This window comes from Theobroma cacao, chromosome 6 (assembly GCF_000208745.1).
Source record: "Theobroma cacao cultivar B97-61/B2 chromosome 6, Criollo_cocoa_genome_V2, whole genome shotgun sequence".
Lineage (NCBI taxonomy): Eukaryota > Viridiplantae > Streptophyta > Magnoliopsida > Malvales > Malvaceae > Theobroma > Theobroma cacao.
The window spans coordinates 19,374,761-19,392,733 of record NC_030855.1 but is presented as its reverse complement, the minus strand read 5'-3'; the positions used below and the strand labels follow the sequence as shown (position 1 = coordinate 19,392,733).

The 17,973-nt window shown below is 32.5% G+C and overlaps 2 protein-coding genes across 2 annotated transcripts; both read left to right on the top strand.

Moving 5' to 3' along the window:
* On the top strand, window positions 5,863–6,986 carry LOC18596151 (NDR1/HIN1-Like protein 3). The gene has a single exon (XM_007024446.2). The coding sequence runs from the start codon at window positions 5,944–5,946 to the stop codon at window positions 6,712–6,714; it is 771 nt and encodes a 256-aa protein (XP_007024508.2). The 5' UTR covers window positions 5,863–5,943; the 3' UTR covers window positions 6,715–6,986.
* Window positions 9,856–15,930, top strand: LOC18596150 (chaperonin CPN60-like 2, mitochondrial). Its single transcript, XM_018124016.1, has 18 exons — window positions 9,856–10,063; window positions 10,186–10,207; window positions 10,593–10,724; window positions 11,368–11,527; window positions 12,097–12,272; window positions 12,356–12,451; window positions 12,572–12,676; window positions 13,137–13,223; window positions 13,311–13,400; window positions 13,515–13,595; window positions 13,672–13,740; window positions 13,809–13,886; window positions 14,515–14,610; window positions 14,689–14,788; window positions 14,863–14,966; window positions 15,052–15,157; window positions 15,416–15,494; window positions 15,578–15,930. Exons 1-18 carry the CDS (start codon window positions 10,026–10,028, stop codon window positions 15,675–15,677), a joined length of 1,719 nt encoding a protein of 572 aa, XP_017979505.1. The 5' UTR covers window positions 9,856–10,025; the 3' UTR covers window positions 15,678–15,930.

The window sequence follows — 17,973 nt, the reverse complement described above, 5'->3', positions numbered from 1 at the left end:
TTCCTCCTCGTTATCTTTGCTAATATAAAGCATCTACACTCTCCTCTCTTATTAGCCAATCTCTTCTAGGATTTGCTGAGATGTCAACATTACCTTTAGTCTTTAATTAGGCAACAAGCAAATGCCATGAGCTAATTTCTGTCCATTCTTTTCTAGGTACTAACTATTTACCCTTTCTTAACTATAAACTCTAGTTCTTAATAGAGGTCTAGATTAATTACTTCAAAAGATGATTAAAGCCTATGAGAAATGAGGTAGACAAGTAGGGAAATAAGAAAGCAAGAAAAAATACATTCATAAAAAAATTAAAAAAAACTATTGAATTAAGACACGAGTTTAATCACATGACTTCATACATGCACTCAATATTTGATTCAATGATTAATGTATATATTTACCTTTAAAGAATTGTGGTGGATTCCAGCTTTCTTTGAAATGGAAACTAGTAATAATAATAATAATAACTTCACAGATTTCTCATTGTACTAACAATCCAGGCTTATCCATCTCCACCATGTTTCGTTGCAGACACCAAGACCTTGTTTCCACACCCCAGTCCCTCTTTTTTCTCAAAGTTTGCTTCAGAAAGAAGGTTTTAAATGACCTTTATTTGGGACTTACATAACTCAGATACTCGACTTTTTATGGCGTCTTGAACAATGATCTTTATACAGTGTTCACTGTGTTGTGTTGTTAACCAGTGATGGTAATGGTCAATTTCAACTGACTTTAGAAGATGATCCTTATCAAATTTTTCATACTAATTTTAGCCAGTAACTATCCATAGCGTGCATGATCTCTTTTTCCAACAAAAAAATAATACTATACTAAACAAGATTTGCACAATCTTGATCTCCAAGCAACAAATTGTCTTCTAAGATTTCTCTTATCCTGATAAAATATGGTTATCCCCAAAAAAAATGAATAAAGATTATTTTATGGCAAAAAATAGCCAAAATGGAAGATCTGAATCTATGGTCATTGCATGGGCAATATATGGAGTAGGCCCGGCCTAGTAAGCAATGTTAGGGCCTCTGGCAATGAAATCTGAGAAAGGGCCCATTCATCTTCCTGAATGGGTGGGCCCTTTTACCCCTCATCATGGTCAGATTGTTCAGACCAAAATTTTAAAAAGGGCCAAAGAAAATGTATGGTCCGGAACATAATAGTACATGGTCAAAATATTTAATATTTTCAGCAGTTTTTTTTTATTAAATTTCTCATCCAATACATGAGTGGCTTTAGATTTTCCGAAATATTGGAGTGATTTCAAAGAAGCATTGAATAAGTTCAAATAGTTAGGAGTTGACTTCTAAATTAATTACAACACTTCAATTGAGTCCCACAAAATATATATTAGTACTTCATTTGAGGATAATAAACATTAGATTAAGTTTGAAATGCTAACAGGAGCATTTTGGGTATAGAGTTTATAAGTGTTACAATTATAATTGTCATGAAAATTTTGCCTCAATAATTATAATGTTTCTACAAAACGAAACACCATATTGAAATAAGAAAAAAAAAGAGAAAAAATTAAGCTGATATTAAAAAGATTAGAAAGCAATAGAAGGAAATTACAGAAAAACCTTGAAGAATAAACAAACAATATATATAAATTAAGCAAGCCGAACCCACCATCCATGCATGCGTTTTGATCCAATGTTTTAGTATTAATTCCAATTTGATATTGGTCAAAATACCTTGCAATTTCTGTACCCATGTATTTTTTTTTTAATTTAGTCTTTTTATTTAAAATTGTAACAATTTAATTCCTCAATTTGAAAATTGTTTTAATTTAATCCTTCCTCCTAACGGCATCCAATTTGACTATTAAAGGTCATAACATCAACACTGACATGTCAGAGATATTAAATTAAAGAAAAAAAATGGTACAAAGACAAAATTGAATGAATATGTAATATACAAGGATTAAATTGAACTCAAAAATATAATTTTCTTAAAATATAAGAAATATATATATTTAGCTCACTTTTCAAATTATTAAGTATCTTTTCTTGTTACTATCATTTCAATAATACATATATTAAACTAATATAAAAGAAAAGTACAAATAAGCCATATATTAACTTTATTCTAATTGCTTTCAAAGGTACTTTGATAGTTATAATATATACTTGATTAAATAATACATTTGAAATGGAGCCATATAGCTATCAAAGTATACATATAATATATACTTTTATATTATAAATAATACATTTAAAATGAAGCCATACATTAGCTTTATGCTAATTGCTTTCAAAGGTACTTTGATAGTTTTATGGCTCCATTTCAAGTGTATTGTTTAATCAAGTATATATTATAACTATCAAAGTACCTTTGAAAGCAATTAGCATAAAGTTAATATATGGCTTTATTTGTATTTTTCTTTTATATTAGTTCAATATATGTATTATTGAAATGATACTAATAAGAAAAGATACTTAATAATCTGAAAAGTAAGCTAAATATAAAAAATTTATATTTTTTTGTTCAATTTAGTTCTCGTACACTAAATATTTATTTAATTTAATCTTTGTATCATATATTTTTTTTAATTTAATCTCTTTGACACTAAGCATGTTAATGCCATATGGCACTAACATTTTCAGACTATTTGGGTGACATGGCAGTGCCGCGTTAGCATGTCAACCACACATATGTTGCAACATCATTTAAATTTACCATGTCAGCGCCATATCAATGCTGATGTCATCATTTTTAATGGTTAAATTAGATACCGTTAGGAGATAACCTAATTTGAAGTAATTTTTAAAATTTAAAGATTAACTTGATACAATTTTGAATAGAATGACTAAATTGAAGAAAATGCATAGGTATAGAAATTGTTGGGGTATTTTGACCATTTGATTTTTAAAGAAAAAAAGACATAATGTTCGAAAAAAATCTTTGAACTAGTCAAGTAAATTCAAACAAGTCTTTATTCTTTTATTATATTCAATCAAGGTCCTATATTTTTATTTTGAATTAAATAAAATTTTATAATTAATGATTGACTAATTTTCATTAGTCAAAATATAACTTATCATTTTATGTCCATATGACACTAACATAACATTGATATGAATGATGAAAAATACCATATGATTATATCATCATATTACATTCATATGTTACGTCATCATATGTCATATTACATTTTAGCATGTCATGTAGTATAAAATGATAAATGATATTTTGACTGAGTTAAATATTAATTATAAGAGTTAATTTGATTTAAAATAAAAATATAAAAACTTATTTGATTAAAAAAATATAAAAAATTTATTGAATACAATAAAAAATAAAAATATATTTAAAAAATTTAAATTATTTAAAATATTATGTCAGGCAAAAAAGAATTCTTTTCAATTCTTACCTTACGTATTCATATCTACATTTAGAATCATAACTGAGTCTTTGCTAAGTGCTAAATGCCTCAGGCACTGATAAAGTACTTGTATATTAATAATACTGTCTTACTACCATAATGTTTTCTTTCTAGGTAAAAGGTTTTTTATACTGTCATCATTTTGTTTGATAGTACATCCTGACAAAAAGAAAACTCTATAAAGAAGTTGAAAGTTTGTATAGCTATGATATCATGGCATTATTTCAAAGTACAGGCACAGGGAATCAGTGAACTTCTATAGGAATTAAAGTACACCTTACCACATCGCATGAAACATGCAATTTCTATAGCAATTATATAATAAATTACTATAAACATATATAAAAAAAAGAAATTTCGAATTCTGCTTTTTGACTAAAGAGTTCGTCGCATGCAATTGCAATTGTACTTTAGTTCTTGTAAACTTGCAAGAGAATTACATAGAAAATGCAGTGTTATCATAACAATCTAACAAAGAATATTCCCAAAAAAAGTATGATATATACCAGACATATTCAGACAAACCCAATAATCATTCTTCTTTTCTATGATAAAAGGATCCTTTCTATTTCAATAATATCACTCTTCTTTCTTATGATAAAAGTAATCTCTATTATAGAATGAGACCCTATAATATAGAACTTTACACTTTGCTTCGTATTAATTCTTTCATTAACTAAAACTATGCATGCTGACCTGATTGAGATTATATTTTGACAACTTTGTGGTGCTTATACTAATAAAAAATTCCTCAAAAAAAAAAAACTTTTCATGGATTTGTTGGACATTTTCCTTAATATCACTATAATTATAGGAGAAAAATATAAGGAAGAGTGAAAAATTTGTTGGAGATATGTTTTGGTGGGGAGGGGTTTGAAGAAAAACATTGATGGCAATTAGGAAGTCCTTATCAAATTTACCATATATATATATATAAATATGCTCAAACATTCAAGAATGATCGACTCATATTATTTTTGTACAAATTTAAAAAATCACAATCACATGGCTGTGTTAACAATAATCAAACCAAAGGCAAGGGCAATTATTGTAATTTTATTTTTGGTCATCTCTCATTAGGTGAGGAAGAGGAATCAATTTGCTGTCAATGATTGAGAAAATGGAAAGCCAATGAAAGAGACAAGCTTCAAATTGGGTAGGGAGGTTTGGCATCTGATTATATATATATATATATATAGACTATGATAATTAATTTGCAACCATTCTTAAGCCTTTGATTATCAACTAATATCCTCCCTTGAGAGAGAGAAGTCTGAAATTTGAGATTAGGTAACATGGAAACATCTATATGTTTGTTGAGAAATGATATGGCTAGCTAGCTATAAGTTTAATTAAAGTCCATTGATTCTCATTAATTAGACGCGTTTAATTCACTTCCTCAAATGTGTGTTGATTTCCTTCTCAAAACAAAGACTTTGATTAATTTATTTCGTAATTTTAGGTGTCATCTTTGGTACTTTGTCAAACTCAATTGCTGCAATCACACTCTCCCACCTTAGGATTCTAACTTCATTTAGTGCGAAAACGTCTGATTTGCTGCTATCATGCATGTCACACGTTACTTTTATGGATTCAGGATTTTTCTCATTGTATAAAAAAAGAAAACAAAAGAAAAGAAAAGAAATGATGCACCCCAATCCTCAACAAAAATGAATGACATTTCTGTTAAGGGATGACCTTTTTCATTGGATGGTTACCCTAAATCAAGAGGAATATTTACAAAAATTAAAAAAACACATTTTTATTATTGAGTTAAATATTCAAATATTATAAATGTATTATTATGTTCAAATTAATTAATTGCAACACATATTTCACATATAATAGCTACATGGAATTCACATGTTGAGATATGAGGGTTATACTCAATGCATGACAAAGCAGCTTTTGAAGAGGAAAAAAAACCAGAAATAATTGCTTAAAAGCAATTTATTATGTTTAAGTCATAGAAAAAGCATGATGTGAGCATACGCAATTAAATAGGAAGAAAAATTAGATTGATGGGGAAATGATGCAAGCGCAAGCTTTCTCGAATATGCGTATTAATGTACCTAAGCTATTAATTATTGGAATCTCTAATTCAACTCAGGTTGAAAGGTTAAACAAAATTAAACCACTACTAGTACGTGTGACACACGCTCCGTAAACAAGCGCGTAGCCTTTTGCTTTGGTTTTTGGTTGCAGCATTGCTGTCTCTCTCTTCGCCATTCCACCTTCCTTCCCTTTCCCTTCAAATCCCACCTTTTCTCCCCTCACTCGCCTTGTACGTGGTCAATTAACCTTATCAAGTGTCACCTCTCAAAGACACCCGAACAAACAATTTACCCTTTGTTTGCTTCAGTTCAAAACAAGCCCAATCTCTCCCCCTTTCTCACTCTCCCTCGAACACGCGCACCCATTTACATAAATGAAAAAAGTTTTAGTATAAAGAACGGACAGACAACTATTTTCTCTTTGAACACCAAAAACAAGCCCTTTTTCTTTTTCCGTCTCTCATTTCTCATTTCTTTTCTCTTTTTCTCCCCACCATGACAGACAGGGTTTACCCATCATCCAAACCAGCGGCAAATGGCGGCGCAGCCCCAGCCACCACCGCTAACCCTTCCTTTCCAGCCACTAAAGCCCAACTCTACGGAGCCTCCCGCCCTCTCTACCGCCCACAAGCCAACCGCCATCGCTACCGCCGCTCCTGCTGCTGCTCTTGTTGCCTTTGGACCAGCGTAGCCATCCTCCTACTTATCCTCCTAGCCGCCATAGCCGGTGCTATTCTGTACGTTCTTTACCGCCCTCACCGCCCGACTTTCACAGTCTCCTCTCTCAAAATCTCAACTCTTAACATAACTTCCGGTTCCAAGCTCATCACCAACATCAACCTCAACGTCACAGCCAAAAACCCTAACAAAAAACTCGTCTACACCTACGACCCCATCACCATATCTCTTATTACAAACGACGATATCGATATTGGGGATGGTTCGTTCGGTTCCTTCGTGCATGGCACCAAGAACACGACGCTTTTGAAAGCTGCCATAACTAGCAACCAAGAACTCGATGACACGTCAGCGGGCAAGTTAAAGACTGCTTTGAATAGCAAGAACGGGCTGCCATTAAAGATAAAGCTGGTCACTAAAGTGAAAGCGAAGATGGGAGCATTGAAGACACCGAAGCTTGGTATTAGGGTTATTTGTGAAGGGATTAAAGCTACTGCTCCGAAGGGGAAATCAGCAACCACAGCTTCCACTTCTGATGCAAAGTGTAAGGTTGATTTGAGGATTAAGATCTGGAAATGGACTTTCTGATGAGAGGAGAGAAGGAATGAAGAAGAAAAAGGTTTGATGTTTATTTTATTTTTTGTCTTCGTATTTTTTTTCTTAAATTTTGCGTTATTCTATTTTTTTTCTTGAGTGATGATATGTTTTGTAAATTTGGTGATTCACTGTAATAATAGGATATACTAGAAATTTGTAATGTATACTTTTGATTTTTGTTTTTTTTTCCATTTTTTTTTGTTTTTGTTTTTGTTGTTAGTCCTTTGTTCATTAGTGTACAATTTCTCTTTTCCATTGGGCAAATTTACAGTAAAAAAAGTATTTTCTTTAAATAAAATTATTTTTTTGACTTATGACGTATCTATAATAGAGATTGTTTGGCACTTTTTGATTGGGACTAGCTTACATTAACCTACAATATTTTGCATTAAATCCTGTACATTTAATTTCCCGATAGTTATTTTTCGAAAGGAGATTTAAATCTAATCTTATTTTAAAGTGAAAAGTGGAGGTCCCAAATTTTGTAAACTTCACTTCAACAAAAGTCATCTAAAATTATTGAGTTGTTGTGCCCCCTTTGCTTTGCCATGGCCATTGGCTGTAAAGGTCACCCCATGGATTGGCATTGCCATTGGCCAATAATTTTTGACTGAAAGCCATTGATTTATCACTTCAATTTAACTAAAGAGTCATCGTTTGACTTACTTGTGTTGACCACAAAGAGATAATATCCGAAGTTTGGTTTTGGGCGTTCAACTTGACTAGGCTAAACGTTAGTTTCTTTTTCTTCGTGAGGCTGCGTTTTACCTTGTGCTTGCCGGTAGATTAAGATACATTGAAACTTAGGCTGCCAAATTCCAAAACTCCACCGACAGTGTATTACCACCTAAATTCCGAGACAAATCCCACTACATATTGTTCAGTGTATATATTACTTTCTAAAATCACATTTTATTCCACTTAAAGATTAATCAAACTTTTTCATATTATTATTATTATTATTATTATTATTATTATTGTTTAGACGAACTTCCCCTTTTTCTACTTTTTCAAATGCAAAAAGTCGAAGGAAAGAAATTAATTAGATGGACAGACATTGTCCTCTTTTGCCTTAGACGTGCAGGGTTTTCAAGAGATTGTTTTGCAGGATTTTCAAGAGATTGTTTTGTAAGGAAAGTCTGCTGTATTTTTGTCTCGAACAGGATCTTTTGTTAAGAAAAGGAAAAGAAGAACATGGAAAAATGCTTGATGAAGAAAAATTACCAAAACATTTATCTATAATCTTTGAAAATTCCTTTCTGATGACTAAAAAAAAGGTTTAAGCAATTCGCTGGCTTTGCTTAAATTGCAAGCGCTGGTGGCCCCCCGATGGCAATTTTTGTTTGAATTGTATGACTCAGAATAAACACGTATATATTTTATCCCAAAATATTAGTAGGTATTTTTAGTGGTTGTCACGTCAATCCCGAGTATGGAAAAGTCTTACCTCTCCATCCTAATTAATCAATTGGAAGACTTAAAAAATAAAAATAAAAAATAAATAAAATTCGTGCATAACATAAAATATTTGTGTCGGTGGGAGACTCTGAACGTGAAGGGAGGCAGTACAATTATAGTTGTGCGTGTTATTAAAGTAGGGCCGCAGGCTGGGTGGTTTCTAGCTGTTGGGAGGCTTCTCAATTCTCAAAGCTAGCTAGCACTTCTTGGAAAACACTGGAAAGCCTTCTTTTCATTTTTCTTTTCGAAAGAAAAAAGATACACTAGCATGTGGATGGCATGCGAATTATGCTATATTTAATTTAGCAGTGATTGGATCAAATAAATATATGCAGTAAATTAATGATTTTTCTCGAAAACATATATTTGAAAAAAAAACAAAAAGAATCACTCTTCTTTCTTTAAAAAAATTCTCTCCCTTAATCCTTAATAATAATAATAACAATAATAACCTGTGAGTTGCATTGTCAATGTGTTGTACACTAAAGACCTGCATGATCAGTATCTTCGTTGGAATTAACACACAACATATTGCTTTTCACAAAAAAGAAAAATCTAACTTTAAAGCATAAAAGGGTATAAAGCCCTTTGGAGAATCAAGAAGATTAATAACTAATTTTGGGGTTTTAACACGTTAACTAAGATTGCTAATCATAGATAATACTAATTAATTTTTATACATATATAATCAATAATTACGTTCTAAGAATAGTTGTAATTAATTGATGTTGATATGTTGTTTAAAACGTTTAAATCAATGAAGTGTTGTACTATTTATTAGGAGAAGTAGTGGTGAATATTGCTGGAAACAAAAAAACAATGGGAGAGTTAGTGGGCCTGACAATGATACGAAACCAATTGTATGTCATATGTCAAAGACTGGTTGGTCTTCAGACGCCGGCTTATTGCGGTAATATGTAGCATCCAGATTCTATGCCAGATGAGATGGCAAGCAGCAGGCCAGTGGAATGTATAACCAATAATCACGGGACAAATATAATACATGAATAAAAATAAAGCAAAATATTTTTATTTTTATCAAAATTACATCAAAGTATATAAGATTTTGAAATAAACACTTCGTTTTAAAAAAATATTTTTTATTAATAAATTGTTAGTGTTTTTTATTAATTTAATACGTTATAAAAATAAAAAAATAATTTTATTTTTAATTAATTTTTAAAATTATTATTATATAATTTTATTAATTTTTTATTAATTAAGAAAACCTCTCCAAAGGAGCATAGAGGCTCCTCTCTTTCGATTGGTGCTCTCCTTTCTTGGGGAGTTGGAGAGTATCCATCGATGTATTTTTTTAAATTTTTTATAAAAAATATAATAATGATTTTAAAAATTAATAAAAAAAATTTAATTTTTAATATTTCTTAATAGTGTTTATATTTTGATACAGAAATATTTTATTTGGAAATTAATTTATTTAAAATTTAAAAGATAGAAGTGCTTTACCCGAAAAGGGGCTCGTGAAAGAGACTGTCTTGTAATTTTCAATGTCATTTCATGACATGACAAGTATGAGAATATCTGCACTCTTAAACAAACAATAGGCCCAGAGCCAAACAAACCCATTTTTGCAAGAAAAAAAAGAGAGAGAAAAGCGGCCCATTGTTTTTGGGTAGAAAGATGCCCATTTATATAGTTCATTTTGCAGTGAATCGGAATCAAATTTGGATACAGTAAACGGTCCATGTTTGAGAAATCCCAACCGTTAAACCCCAGGCTAAAACCCTACTCTTTAACTCCATCGGAAGCTGCCTTTCAAGTATTTGAATTGGTTATTCATTCAATTTCTTTTTGCTATATAAAATAAAAATTCCGTCTCAGTCATGCATCGAAGAGCTTCAAAATTAGCTTCATTTATCTGGTAATGCTTCTTTAAGATCACATATGATTCATGTTCATTTGCGTTTCGTATTTTTTTTGGGTTGCTTTATATCTGAGAACTCATTTCTTTTTTCTTTCTTCTTCTTCTTCGTTTTTTTGCAGTTCTTCGACTTCAAAAAAACTGGTAAGAAATTCTGACACATTATGTTGATTTGTCTTCGATTTTCATTTTTGTTTTCTTTTTCTTGTCGAATTTAAAAGTTTTCTCGTTTTACCTTCTGTTTGTATGATTGAGGAAATGTGGGAAATAGAAGAAATGAAATGTAAAGTCCAAAAATTTCTACGACCCGAAAGCTGCATTAGGTTCAATTATATATATATATATATGCTTTTTTAGATACTTTTGCAATAATGAACATTTAGAGATGGTTTACGAAATAGTTGAACAAAGTTTTCTGTGTTCCTTTTTAAAGTAAAAAATATATATTTTATTGGGGAATGGTTTTGATGGATATCAGTGAAACTAAACATTTCTTTGCTTTGGTTGCTTGATGATTTGAATTGGACAGGTCTATAGTAGGGTAATTTGCAATAGGAATTATGTGGCTAAGGTTATCAATTTTGGGGTTGGGGCACGTGCAGCTATGCTGCAGGGTGTTTCCGAGGTTGCAGAAGCTGTAAAAGTCACGATGGGACCAAAGGTAATGGACACTAACATTGACTTCTTTTATCATTCTTTTCCGTACTAGTGGAATAATTAAAAATATTAGATATTATAATGGGAATTGTTATTAACAAAAACTTCTAACCATGGGACTTTGTGAATGATGAATTTCTTACGGCAGCTAGTAATTTGTACCGTGTGATCAGAAAAAAAAAAAAAATTGGTTGATTTGTATTTGGTAGGTGTAATGCTTATGTAAAATTTGTACTTTATTAGCATATTCACTACCCAACATATTCCTATGGTGCTTAACAGTAGATCATATGCACGTTACCTGTTTAGATCAAATTGTCCATGATGGTAAATGAATTGTATGTTAATATTTCAAGTATTCATCTAATTGGTAAGCGAAATTAGAACATAGTCTTGTAGTATCTTGTAGTTGGCTTGGCTGTTGTAAGAGGCATATCTGTTCTCTATTTTCCTAGTTATATAAAACATTTGAAGGATGAAGGTATACTTGAGAATCTATCATTAATGATTAGCTGTCCATTTTATATGTTAAAACCAAAAAATATTATGATATTGTTATATGCATGAATTTTCTTACAATATAAAGTTAGAAGCTCAAAATTTATGCATGCTCTTGTCATAGATTTCATTCTGATTTATTGATACAGGGTCGCAATGTAATTATTGAGAAACGTCCAGGCTATCCTAAAGTCACAAAGGATGGTGTTACTGTTGCCAAAAGCATCAAATTCAAGAATAAGGCTAAAAATGTTGGTGCAGATCTTGTAAAGCAGGTTGCAAATGCCACAAATAAAGTTGCTGGAGATGGTAATTTTTATTATTTTTCAACCTTATGCGATAAAGATGCTATAATTGAACATGGATTTATTGATGTACCAATGTTTAAGATCAAGGATTTCTTGTTAGAAAGTTGTTTATTTGGACTTGTACCCCAAAAGTAACTCTCTTGTCAGCAAAACAGTGGATGTTCTTAGTGCTTAAGACAACTCAACCAAGCCCTCATTCCAAGCTAATCTGGATTGGACAGTCTGGTATAACATCTTGCTGTTAGAAAATCCTCCTGGAAATCATGGCATAATTGGACTTTCAAAAAAAAGAAATCATGGCATTATTGACTTGGAAATATGTTACTTTTTATCTTGAAATCATTATAGAATCCTAGGTATGCAGGGCATCTTGGATAGAATAAAAAGGAGCATTTTGCAAATCTCTGTCATGTTCATGTTCAAAGCATGGATTCAGTTGTATTTGTTATATTCTACATGAAGAAACTTTTAGTTTCTGATTACGGAAACACCATTTCTTTGATTTTTCTCCCATCCTGTTAGACATTCTTAATGCCGGAGATCCATTGACTATTATGTCTCTGTTCACAGGTACAACTTGTGCAACTGTCCTGACTCAGGCAATTCTTTTGGAAGGCTGCAAGTCAGTGGCTGCTGGTGTAAATGTGATGGACTTGAGAAGCGGAATTAATATGGCAGTTGATGCTGTCATATCTGACTTGAAAAGCAGGGCAATAATGATAAGCACACCAGAAGAAATTACACAGGTTTGTTGATATGGGCTTTGCTATTCTATGCCTACCATACTCCTTGATTTATTCTGTGTTTTTTTTTTGTATGTTTTAAATAGGTTGCTACTATTTCTGCAAATGGTGAACGTGAAATTGGAGAATTGATAGCAAGAGCAATGGAGAAGGTTGGAAAGGAAGGGGTCATTACTGTCACGGTAAGCCCATTTTTTTTTATTTTTATACATAATTTTATGATTATAAAATTTCACTAATAATGATCATTACCTAAACCACATTTAAACAGAGGTGTCTTGTGTTTTGCTCAAATTTTTTAGGAAGGGAATACTTTAGACAATGAGTTAGAAGTGGTGGAAGGAATGAAGCTATCCAGAGGTTATATCTCTTCTTATTTTATTACTGATCAGAAGACCCAAAAATGTGTAAGTTCAGATCTGTATCCCTTTCCCAGTAATTTTTACTTTAAATAGTGGAGTACTCACTCATTGAACCAAAATGAGGTTTCCGATGTAAACCCCATGATCAAAATTCTTTCAGAACTTATCTTTTTCTTCTCTGGTTTAAATGTTATCAGTTTGGAGAAGGGGCTGTGCTGTAAATAATAAGTCATTTCCCTTATTTTGCTTAATTTGATTTGAAGATCATATTATTGCCATCTCAGAAGTTTAGCTTTTCAGTTGATGGTTTCATATACCACAGTTTAGAGGCCAGTCACTTATGGAAACTTAGAAATTTTACCAGCCTCGTGTCCTTAATTTTTCACTCTTCTTGCGCTGTTAGACACAGGATAGACATGGAATTCTCTGTTGAATGCAATTATTTCATAAGTATAAGAAAAAGAAAAACTTTTGATGTAAAGAGGCTTCATTTTAATTTTGGCAGGAACTTGAGAATCCCCTGATTATCATTCATGACAAGAAAATATCAGATATGAACTCTCTTGTGAGAATATTGGAGCTGGCTATAAATGTAATTCTTCTGACTACCCTTTTACATGTATGATTGTAAGTGAGGCATCCAGTGAACTTGCTCATTCTTATTCTTCAATTTGAACAGAAAAACAGACCACTTCTTGTTGTGGCTGAGGATGTGGAGAGTGATGCACTTGCTTTACTTATTCTCAACAAGCATCATGCTGGTTTGAAGGTAATTGTCTGGCTTTGCTTTGACACTTTTCCATGCATCAAATACTACAAGATGTTTTAGTGTAAATGACAGCTCTAGCAGCACCTTGTTAATGGCGGAATCTTGTGTCTTTAGGTGTGTGCCATCAAAGCTCCTGGTTTTGGGGATAACCGACGAGCAAATTTAGATGAACTTGCCATTCTTACTGGTGGAGAGGTAATAACAATCTCATTGCTTAGATTTTATGTCCGTTATATGCTTATGAAGTCATTATTAACTATCCAGAGTACAGGTTATTAGTGACGAACGTGGCTTAACTCTTGACAAAATCAAAGTTGAAATGCTTGGTACTGCAAAAAGGGTATGCATGTATCTCTGCAACATGCTTGATTTTCTTCTTTCCAATGCAATTGATCTAATTTTTGACAGGTCACTGTGTCACTTGATGACACAATCATTCTACATGGGGGAGGGGATAAGAAGCTTATTGAAGAAAGATGTGAGCAGGTGTTCTGATGCCTATCTGGTTGTGTCTTCTGATTTATTTTTCTGTATTTTCAACTCATTTTATCATTGTTTACCATTCTATTTATAAATTGTTATACATGTGGTAGTTGTCCTTTATAAATCCTTGGGATCAGTATATTAGACTGGGGGTGGGGGGTGATACGAATGCATGGAATTTTTTTACATGTTTATTGCTCTTGTGAACTACTTGCAATGTTGTTAATTTTATACAGAAGGTTGTGCCGCTTTTCTTTTTCCTGGAGGAAGTTGCAGTTTGAACTGGTAGTATGAGAGCTTATTTGTCTCTAGACAGGGCTTCTGTTGTATCAATTTAGATTAAGGAAAAATTTTTTTTTCCTAGAATATCTACTTAATTATGTTCTGTGAAGACTGAAGGAATAGCATGTTACTAATCCTGAAATGGCAAAGCCATTTTGAACTGGGAGCACTTATTGGTATTTATGGTTTAACAGCTGTTAGTTTATGTTCTGAGGGTGAAAGGATTTCCAATGTATTAAAATTCAAGGAGAGACCACGTTATCTAGTCGGCAGTCTAAAGCAAATTCTTTGGAAAAATTAAAAAGAGAATTTCTTTTTTAAGTCTACTGATTCTTGAAAACTTTTACAGCTGCGGACGGCCATGGAGAAGAGCACTGCCATGTTTGACAGGGAGAAAGCACAGGAACGATTATCAAAACTGTCTGGGGGTGTAGCTGTATTCAAGGTATGATATTAATCTTTCTGAGTTCCTAATGGCATATGCATATTATGCCCTCATAGGCAAGTACTTATTTTCTCTCAGGTTGGTGGAGCTAGCGAGGCAGAAGTTGGAGAAAGGAAAGATAGGGTCACAGATGCTTTGAACGCCACCAGAGCAGCCGTGGAAGAGGGTATTGTGCCAGGTAAAAGATTTCTCCTTTGTTCTTTTAAAATGTTTATATTTCTTTAGGTCATAACATAATGGATTTTATTTCAGGTGGTGGTGTTGCTCTTTTGTGTGGTATAAAGGTTTTGCAGAACCTTCAAACTCAAAATGAAGATCAGAAAAGAGGCATTCAGATAATTCAAGATGCTCTTAAGGTTTTGTTTATGGAACCTCTCGGCATACCTCCCTTGATCTGATTATAATCTATAGTACCTGACAGTATACATTACTTTGTTTTAGGCACCTACATTAACTATAACTTCAAATGCTGGTTATGATGGCTCTCTGGTTCTTGGAAGATTACTGGAACAAGATGACGATAATTTGGGTTTTGATGCTTCAAAAGGTTTGTTCCTTTAGATCTTATGAAATGATCATCTCAAGCCGGCTATATATCTCTCCTTTCAAAATGATCTCATTCTTAAATAAAGCAAGTTATGTTGCAAGTCCCCTCTCTCTCTCTCTCTTTCTGTGTCACAGACATACACTAATGTCATGCCATCATTATTTTTATCAAAATGTCCTGCTGATGTTCTTTGCTATTTCAATGGGAATTCACATCTCCTCTGTCCTGACCACTAGCATGTTTGATCTGTTGAAATAGGTACATATGTTGACATGGTGAAGGCTGGAATCATAGACCCTCTTAAAGTTGTTAGAACAGCCTTAGTTGATGCTGCCAGGTGAAGAGCCTGTTAGTGATAACCTTGTGCTTATATGCAATACTTCTATATGTTAAAATGAACCATATACTTTTTGATTGCAGCATCTCATTGCTATTGACAACAACTGAGGCATCCGTCTTGGAAAATCCAGATGAGAAAAAACCACCAAGCCGCATGCCAGATATAGATAATGACTACTAGTTAAAGTGGCTCTGGAAGCACACTAAACCCCTGTATGATTACTCAACAATTTGTCATTGTATTTAAAATACCACAGAACTTAACTTGGGAGCCATGGTTGAAATTTGATGAATTCTTAAGAAAAATACATGATGATGGCAACCAGTTATAAACAAAAGATAATGGGATCAAGCTTTTCGAAGTCATTGTAAAACCAGTGATCTGGGATTTTGTGGTGCAAAGAAAATTAGTTGAGGACTCTCTTTTACTGCAACTCTTATTCTTTCTCTGTTTTTGCTTTTTTCCCTTTGGATCGATAGTTTATATAATTTCATTCAATGATCCACGTAAGGTTCCTGGCCATCTGTAAATTATGATATCCAAAATGGTGGAATGTTTAGGTCAATTCTTTTCAAAAGCAAATTATAGGGTCAAAAAGAAAAAAAATGAAGAAAAACATGATCCATCAATTGGTGCCTTTGCGTCCAACGGCAGCGAGTCGGTCTTCTTTTGGATCTTTCCAGGAAAATGCAGCTTGCCCGAATAACGGCTATTGCCAACACAATTTCTAGTGTTCTGTCAGCTTGTGCGAGTTAGTGGCATCAAAGCTGGGGAGGTAAATCATCTAATTGATTCGACCCTTGATGGATGGTAACATTTGGATGGATGATCACAGCACCGGTTATGGGATCTGAGAATACTGATGGTAAAGCTGGATTCCAGCCTGATACTACCTTCATTGCTTTTCTTTTCTGCTTTTATCCATGCAACTGCTTGTTTCTATGGTCGAATTTAGGGTTGAATCAGGGATTCAACATTATGCTTGTATCACAAGTCAGTGCAGCACACCCTTAAACACGGTCCATGAATTGAGTTGATGAGCCAACAAAACTTTCCAAAATCATCTGGACAGTTTACTAACAGACCAGTCAGTAGAAGGCTTTAGGTGTAGACATTGTAGCAGCACTGTTCGAGAAGGTAAATAAAAAGATTTAGAAGAGCTACTTTGACTGTACACACTGTTCTAGACTCTCTAGAGGGACTCTGAGGACTCCAGAAGGCTCTAGGGAGTCCTTAGGAAGGACTTAGTGTTGAAATATTTTAAAACCTTTGTAATAGGAAACCACTTGGGTAGCCATGACCACACGTTGTAAGTAACTTCTTCCTATATAAATGAGTCACTCTCCTCTGTACAACATAAAGTTTACAAGCAATACATGATACAAACATTTTCGCCAAGTTCTTTTGTGTTAAATATACTCCTGCACGCTTGATGGTTCACTCCATTGAGGTGAATAAAGAGAGACTTAAGCACAATTGAATAAAATAGTGTAAGGCCACATGGTTTAGCTCAAACTTAAACTCGCAACACACTTGCATGATGATTTTTGGCAATATCTTCTTGATTTTATTTAATTGTGAAAAAAATATGATAATTTTTTAAAGAATTTGTTTAGTGAGTTTAGGAATTAATAGAAAATTTTTTTTTGCAGGTTAAGATTAAAACTTTTCTTGTATTTAAATAAAAAATAGAAACATAGTAAATAGAATAAGAAGCAGCAATCCTCTATTAAAAAACCAATCAATCTTAAAAAGGTTGGCATGACCCGGTTAATTACAATGAAGTATTAATAAGTAATGAATAAATCGGACAAGTGCTTCATCAATTCTCAATTTTCTTTCAACCTTAACAAACAGTTGGAAAAGAAAATGAGGTGGAATGTTGTCATATAAATTTATTGGTCTCCGACGGAGTCCGTTCGTGATTAATCAAATGTTCACATTTGATTATTATTAGTAGTTTACTTATAACAAAGTTTTAAAGAAAGGACTTATTTAAAACATGTTATTCATGTGGTGTGAACTAGATTAAACTACAAATTTCCTTTAATTTGTTTTTGTTGTTTTTGTATAAAAGTAACATACTGTATTTTTTTTCTTTAGATTTAAGATCTTTGTTCCAACTTATATTATTTGTCCTTATATTTTTGACAAATCACTAAAAAAAATTGACTGTTTCTGATAGAAAACTTTTCGTTGAAAAATTCTGATGAAATTTCGATGGAAATTTATTTTACTTGTACTGACGGATTTCTGATAGAATTTTCCAAGGGAATAATTTTTGTTGGAAATCTGTCAAAAATAGTTTTGGTGCAAAAAAAAATTAATCCTGCCAAATTTTCCAATGAAATTTCCGATGAAAATCTGTCGAAAAGTTTTGAGAGCCGAGCTTTCCAATGAAATAACTATTTTTTTAATTGTTAATTCTAAATATATTAATAATTATTTTAAAATTTATTAATCCTTTACATTAAGA

Bases quoted from the DNA above. Each gene is read 5' to 3' on its own strand.
- LOC18596151 (XM_007024446.2), top strand. From the start codon at position 5,944: ATGACAGACAGGGTTTACCCATCATCCAAACCAGCGGCAAATGGCGGC.
- LOC18596150 (XM_018124016.1), top strand. From the start codon at position 10,026: ATGCATCGAAGAGCTTCAAAATTAGCTTCATTTATCTG. The intron at 12,273-12,355 runs GTTTGTTGATAT...TGTTTTAAATAG, and splicing joins CACCAGAAGAAATTACACAG to GTTGCTACTATTTCTGCAAA. The intron at 13,596-13,671 runs GTAATAACAATC...TCCAGAGTACAG, and splicing joins CCATTCTTACTGGTGGAGAG to GTTATTAGTGACGAACGTGG.